This window comes from Choristoneura fumiferana, chromosome 10 (assembly GCF_025370935.1).
Source record: "Choristoneura fumiferana chromosome 10, NRCan_CFum_1, whole genome shotgun sequence".
Taxonomy (NCBI): Eukaryota; Metazoa; Arthropoda; class Insecta; order Lepidoptera; family Tortricidae; genus Choristoneura; species Choristoneura fumiferana.
In genome coordinates, this window is record NC_133481.1 from 13,155,348 (window position 1) to 13,169,464 (window position 14,117).

Consider the following 14,117-nt stretch of genomic DNA (forward strand, 5'->3'; position numbering starts at 1 on the left):
CTTTATTGCTACACATGTGCTAAATACATCAATTTAATTTAACAAAAAACTAACTAATTTATACTTCACAATTAAAATTCTACATTAATTATGTATGCTTTCTGATTAACATGTCTAAAATAATATTTATTAAACTACAATAATAATTTTCGAAGTATAAATTTAATCATTGGTCCACTTTAATTGAAATAAATATTTTTTCACTTTACATGCTCGTAAAGTTCGTATGTAACTATTGATGCTGGATCTTGGCGACATAAAATGCTCTAGTGCATAAAGTAAAATCTTCGTCTAAGACCAAGGTAATTAGGTGCCAACAGCCACAAATAAAAAATAAGTTTTTTTTATATTTTTTTAAATTATAATAATAATAAACAAAACTAAATAATTATTTATATAGCATTGCATGAAATATAAAACAAGTGAACAATTATTGTTTCCACTGTTGTTATTTAATTTCCTCCCAATCGACATGAAAACCAGTGTAAACTCGAGCATTAAATCCATTTTCCCCTCGACGGACCAGCTCGGATGGCTATATAATTGTCTCGGTTAAAATGACTCGTATCATGCATGTTGTACAATCTACTATTATATGATGTAGACCGTACAATAATTAAAAAAAAAATCAAAATCAATCATGTATCACAACACAATTGCAAAACCTATCGTCAAGTAAAATCTAATAAATACTAAGTATATGAAGTCAGTTCGGTATAATTCCTATTTATTTTAATCAAATCTTTTAAATTTCAATTAATTGTGTTAAATGATGAATTGCAGAGGTTTCTATATCAATTGCTAGATCTTTAAAGTATTTTTTGAACGAAAACTTTGGTTTAACTTTTTTCTCTTCTTCTAATGGTTTTCGCTCTTCCTTCATGACTACTTTTTTATCAGTCAACAGTTTTTCTTCTTGTTTTATATTTTCCTCAATTTTTTGTTTCATTTCGCTTAAGTTCTCTTCTTTCTTTTCTATGTTTTCTTTTCCCTTCAGGATTTCCTTTTCCTTTTGTTGATTTATTTCCTTAAGCAGTTTTGCTTTCTGCTCTTGCTCCTCTTTTATTTTGAGTTCTTTTTCTTTGAGCTCAATTTCTATTCGTTCTTGCAAGTTCTTTATTTGGCGTTCTTTTTCATAGAGCATTTTTTCTGTTAAGTCGTGTTCTTCCGTTCCGTTCCGTTTTTGCTCTTCCCTTAATTTCCGTTCTTTTTCTTTTAGAGCTCGTTCCTTTTGTTCATATTTTTCCTTAATTTTTAGTTCATTTTCCTTGAGCTCTGCCTGTTGACGTTCAAGTTGTGCTTTGATATTAAGTTCTTTTTCGATTAGTGCTTTTTCTTTGCGATCTTGTTCTTCCTTTATCTGCCGTTCTTTTTCTTTTTGTACACGTTCTTTTTGTTCTAGCTCCTTTTTAGCCTTTTGCTCCTCTTCTTTTAGAATAAGAACTTGTTTATATTCTTCGTTAATTTTGAGTTCCTTTTCCTTGAGTTCTTTTTCCTGTCGTTCGAGTTGAGCTTTGATATTGAGCTTTTTGTCTAATAATTCTTTTTCTTTGCGATCCTGCTCTTTTTTAATTAGTTCTTCCTTTTCTCTTTGTATGCGTTCTTTTTGATCATGCTCTTCTTTGAGTTTTATTTCCATTTCTTTGAGCGCTTGTACTTTCAGTTCGTACTCTTCTTTTATTTTAATTTTTTTTTCTGTACTAGCGATGACATTTTGCTCTTTTTCTATTTGTTTTTCCTTTTCTTTTTGTACCTGTTCTTTTTGCACTTGCACTTTTTGTTCTAAATCCTCCTTTGCTTTATGTATACTTTCTTGTTGGATTTTTGCTGTAATATTATTTTTTTGAACTTGCTCTTGTCTTTCATGTTCTTGTTTAATTCTCTTTTCATTTTCCTTTTCTGTTTCAACTTTTTTTTCTTGCTCACCTTTTATTTCTTTTTGCACTTTTTCTTCCTTAATCTTAAATTCTTTTTCTTTAAGTATTTTGTCTTGTTTTTCTTGCACTTCTTTTATTTTATGTGCTGTTTCTTGTCGTTCCTTGGTTTCCTTTTCTTGCCCCTCTTTTTGTTTTATTTCTTTTTGTTTCTGCTCGTTTTCTTTTCTTTTTTGTTCGTCTTTGAATTTTGGCTTCTTCTCTTTAAGTTCTCTTTTTTCGTTTTCTAGGTCTTCGTTTATTTTGCGCTCTTTTTCTTTTAACGCTTTTTCGGTACGTAGTAGGTCTTCATTAAATATACGTTTTTCTTCTTTTTGATCTTTTTTAGCTTGTTTCTGTTCTTCTAATATTTTGAGTTCCGTTTCATTTAAGTATTGTTCTTTTTCGATTTGTTCTTTTTTTATTTTAAGTTCCTGCTCTTGAAGAGCTTGCTCTCTTCGTTTTTGTTCGATAGACGTATCCTTTTTATTATTGTCTTTTGACGGTCCCAACAGTACCTGAAATAAGGGAATAAATATACATTAGATATTAACTAAAATGAATCATTATTTGGTTTTGCTGTTCATCTCTTTATGATTTTTTGCTACTTATATTTTAAATGTTAAAGTTCGGAAGTATGTGCGCTTGCTACTTATGTATTTGTTACTCCTTCACGTGAAAATGGCTGAACAAATTTCGATGAAATTGAGTAAAAAATATATCAAATATCTTGTATAACACACGGGCTACTTTTTATCCCATATTCTCGAGGTTAAGTTCCGAAATCTCAATGGCTGAGTCTAAAAACATGAACCGTGGCCTGGATGTCTTACATATAACGTTAAATGAAAAACGGTGTAAATTTAGAGTATTTCGAATGGTATATATTAAAATACCGGAATTTCAATTACTGCCACACAAGTCGACTGACTAAAAATAAATATTGAATCATCAAATCTACCACTTGTACATTTGAACAGTTTTGGGACTAATGATTAAAAAAAAATAGTTAAGTACATGAGACTGTAAGTAAAGTCCTTATTGCAATTTGACTACTTTTTGTTAAAACTTACAACCGATGTGATGTCGATGTATAAAATATTTAAATTGATTTTTGTCTTGAACTCGTAATCCTCACGCAAACGCAAATTAATTTAGCAAAATATTAAATTAAAGTTTACTTACGTGTTTTACCAGACCAACTACAGCACGTTTATGACGATTCTTCTGCGTGTCTAAAATAAAATGAAAGTGATTGGCAATGCCTTTTATCAAATAAATAATTGGTAAACATAATCATGAAAAACTTAAAGGCACAGTGTGGCAACATACAGGGAAATTTTATTCAAAACAATGTCCTTATTTAATTTATTGAAACGGTGTAAGGAATGAACTAGACGTAATACTGAAATTCAGCATTGATTACCCTTTGTTTATTTCTCACTGTTTTAAATTTGTCCATCTGTCAATCAATTCATGCAGATTAAATTATCGTTCTCGCTAAACTTTACAAGCTAATGTTTAGTTCATATTTGCATAGTTGTTGTTAAAAAGGTGTTGTCCTTATCATCATCATCATCAGCCTATAGCAGTCCGCTGTTGGACATAGGCCTCCCTCAAAGAGCGCCATTGCGCCCTATCCTTGGCTAGACGCATCTAGCTCCTACCAGCAGCCTTTCGCAAATCATCACTCCACCTGGCCGGAGGGCGCCCTGCACTACGTTTGCCAAAACGCGGTTTCCACTCAAGAAATCGTTTACTCCATACCAGCCCACTGCCACTTCAACTTGCTAATTCTCTGAGCTATGTCGATGACCTTAGTTCTGTGTCGGATAGCCTCGTTGCGGATTCTATCCTTCAGAGAAACTCCAAGCATAGCTCGTTCCATAGCTCGCTGAGCGACCTTGAAGTGGTGGATTAGCCGTACTGTGAGTGTCCACGTTTCAGCTCCGTATGTTATGACGGGTAGGACGCACTGGTTGAAAACTTTTGTTTTCAGACATTGACGATTTGACGATGACGGGCCTCGGATCAACGCGGTCGTTGACCATAATTTTGGTCTTATCCACATTCATACTGAGGCGTATCCGATGTGAGGCTGATGCTAGGCCGTTCAGCATTCGTTGTCCTTGGTAGGGTAAAATTTAAATGTTTGGACGAGCAAGCCAGAGGAGCACAAACGTACCAGTAGCTGAAGAACTTCCGCCGGCCCCTGCTGCTGCAGTACCGCCACCAGCTCCTGCAGCGCTGGCCGCAGACGCAGCGCTTGTTTCACTGCCTCCAGCCTTTCCGCTGGCCCCTGCTGCTGCAGTACCACCACCAGCTCCTACAGCGCTGGCCGCAGACGCAGCGTTTATTCCACTGCCTCCAGCACTTCCGATGCCACCTGCTGATGCGCCAGCGCCACCTCCACTGGCTCCACCAGATCCCAATCCAGAGCCAGCGCCAGAACCAGAGCCGCTGCCAGAACCAGCACCGCTACCAGAACCAGAGCCGCTACCAGAACCAGAGCCGCTACCAGAATCGGAACCTGATCCGTAACCAGAGCCAAAACCAGAGCCGCTGCCAGAACCCGCACCGCTACCAGAACCAGAGCCGCTGCCAGAACCAGAGCCGCTACCAGAACCGGAACCTGATCCGGAACCAGAGCCGCTACCAGAACCGGAACCTGAACCGTAACCGGAGCCAGAACCAGAGCCGCTGCCAGAACCAGAGCCGCTACCAGAACCGGAACCTGATCCGGAACCAGAGCCGCTACCAAAACCGGAACCTGAACCGTAACCGGAGCCAAAACCAGAGCCACTGCCAGAACCAGAGCCGCTGCCAGAACCGGAACCTGATCCGTAACCAGAGCCAAAACCAGAGCCGCTGCCAGAACCAGCACCGCTACCAGAACCAGAGCCGCTGCCAGAACCAGAGCCGCTACCAGAACCGGAACCTGATCCGTAACCAGAACCAAAACCAGAGCCGCTGCCAGAACCAGCACCGCTACCAGAACCAGAGCCGCTGCCAGAACCAGAGCCGCTACCAGAACCGGAACCTGATCCGGAACCAGAGCCGCTACCAGAACCGGAACCTGAACCGTAACCGGAGCCAAAACCAGAGCCACTGCCAGAACCAGAGCCGCTACCAGAACCGGAACCTGATCCGTAACCAGAGCCAAAACCAGAGCCGCTGCCAGAACCAGCACCGCTACCAGAACCAGAGCCGCTGCCAGAACCAGAGCCGCTACCAGAACCGGAACCAGAGCTGCTACCAGAACCGGAACCTGAACCGTAACCGGAGCCAAAACCAGAGCCACTGCCAGAACCAGAGCCGCTGCCAGAACCAGAGCCGCTACCAGAACCAGAACCTGATCCGTAACCAGAGCCAAAACCAGAGCCGCTGCCAGAACCAGCACCGCTACCAGAACCAGAGCCGCTGCCAGAACCAGAGCCGCTACCAGAACCGGAACCTGATCCGTAACCAGAACCAAAACCAGAGCCGCTGCCAGAACCAGCACCGCTACCAGAACCAGAGCCGCTGCCAGAACCAGAGCCGCTACCAGAACCGGAACCTGATCCGGAACCAGAGCCGCTACCAGAACCAAAACCTGAACCGTAACCGGAGCCAAAACCAGAGCCACTGCCAGAACCAGAGCCGCTGCCAGAACCAGAGCCGCTACCAGAACCGGAACCTGATCCGTAACCAGAGCCAAAACCAGAGCCGCTGCCAGAACCAGCACCGCTACCAGAACCAGAGCCGCTGCCAGAACCAGAGCCGCTACCAGAATTGGAACCTGATCCGTAACCAGAACCAAAACCAGAGCCGCTGCCAGAACCAGAGCCGCTACCAGAACCGGAACCTGATCCGGAACCAGAGCCGTTACCAGAACCGGAACCTGAACCGTAACCGGAGCCAAAACCAGAGCCACTGCCAGAACCAGAGCCGCTGCCAGAACCAGAGCCGCTACCAGAACCGGAACCTGATCCGTAACCAGAGCCAAAACCAGAGCCGCTGCCAGAACCAGCACCGCTACCAGAACCAGAGCCGCTGCCAGAACCAGAGCCGCTACCAGAACCGGAACCTGATCCGTAACCAGAACCAAAACCAGAGCCGCTGCCAGAACCAGAGCCGCTACCAGAACCGGAACCTGATCCGGAACCAGAGCCGTTACCAGAACCGGAACCTGAACCGTAACCGGAGCCAAAACCAGAGCCACTGCCAGAACCAGAGCCGCTGCCAGAACCAGAGCCGCTACCAGAACCGGAACCTGATCCGTAACCAGAGCCAAAACCAGAGCCGCTGCCAGAACCAGCACCGCTACCAGAACCAGAGCCACTGCCAGAACCAGAGCCGCTACCAGAACCGGAACCTGATCCGTAACCAGAACCAAAACCAGAGCCGCTGCCAGAACCAGCACCGCTACCAGAACCAGAGCCGCTGCCAGAACCAGCACCGCTACCAGAACCAAAACCGCTGCCAGAACCAGAGCCGCTACCAGAACCGGAACCTGATCCGTAACCAGAACCAAAACCAGAGCCGCTGCCAGAACCAGCACCGCTGCCAGAACCCGAGCCGCTGCCAGAACCAGAGCCGCTACCAGAACCGGAACCTGATCCGGAACCAGAGCCGCTACCAGAACCAAAACCTGAACCGTAACCGGAGCCAAAACCAGAGCCACTGCCAGAACCAGAGCCGCTGCCAGAACCAGAGCCGCTACCAGAACCGGAACCTGATCCGTAACCAGAGCCAAAACCAGAGCCGCTGCCAGAACCAGCACCGCTACCAGCACCAGAGCCGCTGCCAGAACCAGAGCCGCTACCAGAACCGGAACCTGATCCGTAACCAGAACCAAAACCAGAGCCGCTGCCAGAACCAGCACCGCTACCAGAACCAGAGCCGCTGCCAGAACCAGAGCCGCTACCAGAACCGGAACCTGATCCGGAACCAGAGCCGCTACCAGAACCGGAACCTGAACCGTAACCGGAGCCAAAACCAGAGCCACTGCCAGAACCAGAGCCGCTGCCAGAACCAGAGCCGCTACCAGAACCGAAACCTGATCCGTAACCAGAGCCAAAACCAATGCCGCTGCCAGAACCAGCACCGCTACCAGAACCAGAGCCGCTGCCAGAACCAGAGCCGCTACCAGAACCGGAACCTGATCCGGAACCAGAGCCAAAACCAGAGCCGCTGCCAGAACCAGCACCGCTACCAGAACCAGAGCCGCTGCCAGAACCAGAGCCACTGCCAGAACCAGAGCCGCTACCAGAACCGGAACCTGATCCGTAACCAGAGCCAAAACCAGAGCCGCTGCCAGAACCAGCACCGCTACCAGAACCAGAGCCGCTGCCAGAACCAGAGCCGCTACCAGAACCGGAACCTGATCCGTAACCAGAACCAAAACCAGAGCCGCTGCCAGAACCAGCACCGCTACCAGAACCAGAGCCGCTGCCAGAACCAGAGCCGCTACCAGAACCGGAACCTAATCCGGAACCAGAGCCACTACCAGAACCGGAACCTGAACCGTAACCGGAGCCAAAACCAGAGCCACTGCCAGAACCAGAGCCGCTGCCAGAACCAGAGCCGCTACCAGAACCGGAACCTGATCCGTAACCAGAGCCAAAACCAGAGCCGCTGCCAGAACCAGCACCGCTACCAGAACCAGAGCCGCTACCAGAACCAGAGCCGCTACCAGAACCAGAGCCGCTACCAGAACCAGAGCCCGATCCAGAGCCAGAGCCAGAACCAGTGCCGCTGCCAGAACCAGAGCCGCTACCAGAACCGGAACCTGATCCGGAGCCAGAGCCAGAACCAGAGCCACCGCCAAAGCTAGAGCCGCTACCAGAACCGGATCCCGACCCAGATCCAGAGCCTTGACCAGCGCCGGAACCAGATCCCAACTCTGCACCAGAACCGGAACCAGAAGCACTGCCAGATGCGGCACCAGAGCCCGATCCGGAACCAGAGCCCCCACCAGAGCCAGAACCAGAGCCGCCGCCAGAACCGGAACCAGATCCCAATCCCGATCCAGAACCTCCACCAGTGCCAGAATCTGATCCTGACCCTGCGCCAGATATTACGCCACTAGCACCAGAAGCAGCACCAGTAGCAGATGTTGCGCTTCCAGCACCAGAAGTAGCTGAGGAACCAGCAGCAGATGTTACGCCACTGGCACCAGAAGCAGCTGAGGAACCAGCAGCAGATGTTACGCCACTAGCACCAGAAGCAGCTGAGGAACCAGCAGCAGATGTTACGCCACTAGCACCAGAAGCAGCTGATGAACCAGCATAAGATGTTACGCCACTTGCACCAGAAGCAGCTGAGGAACCAGCAGCAGATGTTACGCCACTTGCACCAGAAGCAGCTGAGGAACCAGCAGCAGATGTTACGCCACTAGCACCAGAAGTAGCTGAGGAACCAGCAGCAGATGTTACGCCACTAGCACCAGAAGCAGCTGAGGAAACAACAGTAGATATTACGCCACTAGCACCAGAAGCAGCTGAAGAACCAGCAGCAGATGCTACGCCACTAGCACCAGAAGCAGCTGAAGAACCAGCAGCAGATGCTACGCCACTAGCACCAGAAGCAGCTGAGGAACCAGAAGCAGCTGAAGAACCAGCAGCAGATGCTACGCCACTAGCACCAGAAGTAGCTGAGGAACCAGCAGCAGATGTTGCTCCACCAGCACTTGAAGCAGCTGAGGAAACAGCGGCAGATGTTGCTCCACCAGCACCAGAATTAGCTGAGGCACCAGCGAACGAGAAACTTCCCGCTGCAGCAAAACAAATGTTACATATCAAAGACAAATCCATACTAATATTATAAATGTAAAAGTGTGTGTGTGTGTTTGTATGTTTGTCCGTCTTTAACGTCGAAACGGAACAACGAATCGAAGTGATTTTTGGCATAGAGATAGTTTATGGGCCAAAGCAAAAGCTAGTACATAATATATGTGTATTAAGGAAGAACTGCAGTACTTAGGTTGGGAGGGCGATAAATAAAATGAATAATGGTCGTAACGTTAATAATTAATTACAGTACATACATACCTGGCGCTATTGGCAGTGACGGGAATCCTGGCATATAAACTGGAAATTAAAGAATACTCTTACTCTTCTTAAAACTTGACCTACATCCTAACGATAAGAAGTAGGTAATTACCTAAGTTAATAGGAGATCATAGTCTTGTGGACTCACTAACAATACTTGTTGCCTGTGTTAGTTTAAACTGTTTTAAGTATGATTCGCCAACTGTATTTCTGTGGACATCTGTTATTGGCTTTCTGTTTAGTACCTAAGTCCCATTATAATGTACTGTATTGCTGTTGATGCCCCAAATTAATAATATAAAATAAAATAAAAAATAAAACATTGTGTCTTAAGAGCGGTAAATAAGGAATTACGAACGAGTCTATTAATAGCCCGAAGTCGAAGACTTGAGTCGATATTCGTAATTCTAGTACCACACGCGCGATATACAATGTTTTTCGTCATATTTGTGAGTGAAATTGTATATTTGTAAGACAAAAAATATTATTTTGCCAAAATTGCATATACCGCTGGCGCAGAACCAGAACCGGCGGGGTGCTGCGCCAGCACCCCGCCGCCACCCCGCTCCCGCAGCGTGTGCGTCCCACGAGATATAACTACAAAATATCTAATTTCATATTTATAACGATCGCAAGATATAATGAACGTTAGCTATAACAGCAAAAAGTATATTTTTAACGTATAACGCTTAAATTATATAACGTTATTTTTATATAACTTCAATCTATATACGATTTATATGGACTAATTTCTTTTAACATTACATACATTAGGTATATCACTCATGATATGTAATAATATGTGTAAATGTTAAATTATGTGGCGGCGAGCGAGCGAAGCGAGCGAGCATGACGAAACTGAGCAGAAGCGACTTGGATAGGTTAGGTTCAGAAGGCTACGGCGGGAGCTACGCTAGTTAGGTTTTTTTTTAACAGAGAGGAAAAAATTAATGCCATGCTTGATTGATTGCTTGCATCAAAGTTTTTAATGAATAATAATTTTTAAATCTTAGGTGTTATGAACATTACGAGTATATGCTTTAATCGTTATATCAATTGATATTATATAATATAAACAACGAAATACTTACCTTACAAAATTAGATATTAAACGAGTTTATATAAAGTGAGCGTATATATTATGAATTAGAAAATAAATTGTTATAATCTCGTATTACTTTCCCCCCGCAGCAGTGCGCCCGAGCTGCGTGAGGGTACTGGCGTGCAGCACCGTGTACAGCAGCTGCGCGGCCAGCCGCAGTACACGCAACAACTCATAACGCCCTTTGTCGTTATACTCAATAAAAAGGCCCTTGGGTTTTATTCAGGGGGTGGCAAGTTGCAACCAAGTTAGCCTGCATGTTGCGACACTGTTTACGAACAGGTGTGATGAAAATATTTTTAAAACTTAGCTATAACCCAATTTTACACCACAAAATTATCTCAGCTTCATGAAACTACGTTATTTTTATATTTTAAATTTATATCAAATTATTTTGCAATAATTTTAGTAAATATTTTTTTTACATGTTGGCAGCATCTGGCTGTATAATGTGGGCTGCCTATACTTAAAACTGGAATTCAAGACCAAAAAATCTACGACAATGTTGCCACTGAAATAAAATGTGTGTGTACAATAGTACATTCCTTTTTTTAAAACACAAGATAGAATATTATTTTTATTAGTAATTTCGATTCTATAATTTAAAGAAGCAATTTTGTTAACTAACTTTTACGTAAATACTAGACGTCTGAATAAAAACTTAATTATTTCGTAATTTTTGGTTGAAAAACTGGTATTGTGCTTGTTCTTCAGGTATTCATAACATTTGGTGCAATAATTTACAATTAAGATAAAATCAAACTAATATTTGATTTAATTTTTTACATACATTTAGCTAATCATACACACACACATACATTGTGGTAGAACAACGCAACCTTATCCTGTTTATGTTCCTTAGAATAAAATTGTCTCAATGTTAGTTGAGAGTTGAATATAAGTAAGTAAATTTTTTTTTTCACAAAATCCTTATTTAATAACAATACAAGGAATCATATTAAAAAAGGTTATTATTATTCCCCGCAATGGCGGTCTTAAGGCTTAGGCCAATGTCAGTTAAATTAAAGATAAATATATTCTTCTTCTTCACGTTGTAGGTACGGTTATTGTAGTTTTTGCAACTTGATAGCAAAATTCCAGAAACCACGCGGCGACAACTTGCGCATTAAAAAATGTCAGACACGAGAGCAATATAGAATTTTGTGATCACTGTTAAAAAAGGTTGACGAAACCTGAAAAGTTTATTTGACAGTGACAGAAGTGACTTTGAGAGATTTAACAGTGACATATCTGTCGTAGATTTTTTGGTCTTGAATTCCAGTTTTTAGTTTAATAGTACTAACGTAATGAACACAGTTCTTAGCATTATCTATGGTAGATGACACGAATAAAGTGGCGGGTAGCCATTATTTTATTCAATTCTTTTCTTAGCGTTTTTCTTTTGCCGAGGTCTGAAGTGTTCAGACACAAAATAATTATATTCTTTGAATGTTTTTTTCCCGTAATGTGATGAAAATCATTGTGTGCATCACGGGCAGTAAGGGGATTACAAACTCGAGTCATTAAAAGCCCTCCACCTTCGGCCCTTAATGCACAATGTCCTATTTGACTACTTCCTCGACTTCCTGAACAACTTGACAAACTTTTGTTGAGATACGGGATAGGTACGGTTAGCCTCTGGGTAGCCTGGCTAAGTGTCACAAATGCGTAATAGGTCAGAATAATTGCATAGGCATTTAAATCACAACAAACAATAGAACATTATTGCCGAGGCCGGGAAAAAGCAATTCGTGGATGACTACAGTTAATAAATACGAATCCACGAATTGCCATTTCCGCTGAGGCATATATAGTCTATTCTTCAATAATGTTCAAGTTCTTTGTGTCACAAGGGAGCAAAATTATGTACCTATTTACGACGAAGGATTGAATCCAGAATGTAGCAAATTCAAATTGAAATAATTAATTGAGTAAATGGGCACTTTTACACGTCATTTTTAGGGTGCCGTACCTCAAAAGGAAAAACGGAACCCTTATAGGATCATTTTCGTTCGTCTGTATGTCTGTCTGTCTGTCAAGACCCTTTTTCTTAGGAACCCGTGGAGGTATCAAGCTGAAAATCATATCAAATACTCTAAATCCATATCTACTGTCCCTTGGAGCTATGAAAAAATCAAACTTCTAAGCCAACACAATCAAAAGATACGCCGTACCTTTTATTTTAACCCACCAGCCAAGAACCTCTCCGATTTTAACAAAATTTGGGAGGTAGATTCAGTCCACGACTCAGAGCTGTAAAAACAGGGTCTCCAGATGTGAATGTGAATAGTAGATAAATAGAAATGCCCATAGATGAAACTTAGTGCACAGATTTTACAGTTGATATTTATCCGCAGTTTTAAAGAATTTTTCGAAAATCCCATAGAATCGGAAAATGTGGGACATTGAAGTTTGTGAGAAAATCTGATTAAGGTACACTCGAACCAACTGTATCGTGACCCACTGTGAAGCATTTTCGTAGAAAAAGTCATAGTGACATCGCATTGCTTTGCAAGGGAATTTGTTATGACACTTTGAGAAAATTCAACGGTGGGTCAGGACTCAAAGGTTTACTAATGTTTTGGCGAAAAACGTTTGCCAACCTGATTCATTTCACCACTTTTCATTTTCCAACTGTTTAATATTTCTGAAACTGTAAATATTTTAGGACTAACTTTAAAACTAATCTAAACCTTACTGTTTCTATTAGAAGGAACATCCGGTAAATAGGTACTGCCATGTTTTTGGCTTACAGCTCCAAAAATAAACATTTAGCTTGCAGGGTCGGAAAATACTATTGAATGTAAAAAAAGCTATCAACGCTTAATAAAGTAAACGGATCCTTGCACTGAAAAAAGGCTATGTGCTTCTCACATAAGCTGCGAACAAACAGACAGATAGGCAGACATACTAGGTAGGTATACGATTTATTTCTAGAGTAAGTACGAAACCCTAAAAGCTGAAAAGAAAGAGCACTGATGTCTGAAAAAATAATAGGTAAGACGTATTCTAAATGATCAGACTTTAAGTAAGAGGAAGGAAAAAAAAGTTACCATAGTGACATTACGACACACGGCGGCCACGACGTACAAAATACGCGTTCTTGAATCTAGATAAGCACGACGACGCCTGTATACGCGTCAATGTGTGCGTAAGATACACATGGCTGACTATCGCAAAACCCTAGTACTATAAGTATGTACTGCCAATGAAATATAAAGGTACTTATATGTAGGTATGGCTTAGATGTGCAAATAAATGTAATCGTTAATCTTACCTATTTATTTAAACCTACTTAAAATGTGTCTGTCTGTGTATTTTAGCATTATTATTTTCAATTACTTACAGTAGATGTACGACTACAAACTTAAATGAATTATTTGGTAGGTACTTATTTCATGTATTAATCGCGATAATTTCAGAAATAATTGTTTGTTTATAAAAGGAAGTAGGGAGGGTATTCGCAAAATGATTGCTCCTGAACTTAGTGCCGTGCGGCCGACATATATCGCGTTGCGCACTCGACTGCTTTCCTGCGGTTTTCCTGCAATCTGCGCTTGAGGGGTGGGGTAACTCACCGGTGCGGGGTGGTGCGTGGCCATTCTGTACTATTATATATTCTGTGATTACGATCAAAGACAGTGCATACAAGTGTGAAGTTATACGAAAGGCGTACTTACATCTTGGGTAGAAGCTTGGTACTGCCATTATGGGCAGTACCAAGAGAGCGAGGACGGTCAAATGTCTTATACAGAACATCTCGTACCACTGTGTGCGTCGTCTACTGATGCCGATGTGATTGAAGCCCTACCAACCCCTTTATTTATATGAAAAAAAAAACGATAAATAATTTTATTTCGGCATTAAATAATTCGTGAGATATTTATTTATTTAAGTCGTGTGTCAATAAAATATATTGATCTTTAAGCTCTTAAAGAATTGTCACGAAAACTAACTAACACGTGTATAATTATGTGCTATTTATGTATGTTTCGCTTTTTATTTAAATTTGCTGAAATTAGAGAAGGATATTTTATAAAGAAACTGAGAACGTTTACAAGGCACCTTCTA

The 14,117-nt window shown here is 42.5% G+C and overlaps 1 protein-coding gene across 1 annotated transcript; it reads right to left on the reverse strand.

Annotated features, from left to right (window-relative positions):
* Positions 1–745: 745 nt before the first annotated feature.
* On the reverse strand, positions 746–13,824 carry LOC141431765 (uncharacterized). The gene is made up of 5 exons (XM_074092944.1): positions 13,727–13,824; positions 8,945–8,983; positions 4,099–8,667; positions 3,099–3,148; positions 746–2,431 (listed from the first exon to the last, which is right to left on the reverse strand). Exons 1-5 carry the CDS (start codon positions 13,803–13,805, stop codon positions 746–748), a joined length of 6,423 nt encoding a protein of 2,140 aa, XP_073949045.1. The 5' UTR covers positions 13,806–13,824.
* Between the last annotated feature and the right edge of the window lie 293 nt (positions 13,825–14,117).

Bases quoted from the DNA above. Each gene is read 5' to 3' on its own strand.
- LOC141431765 (XM_074092944.1), bottom strand. From the start codon at position 13,805: ATGTTCTGTATAAGACATTTGACCGTCCTCGCTCTCTTGGTACTGCCC. The intron at 8,668-8,944 runs GTATGTATGTAC...GTTTTGCTGCAG, and splicing joins GTCACTGCCAATAGCGCCAG to CGGGAAGTTTCTCGTTCGCT. The intron at 3,149-4,098 runs GTACGTTTGTGC...ATTTTATTTTAG, and splicing joins CGGAAGTTCTTCAGCTACTG to ACACGCAGAAGAATCGTCAT.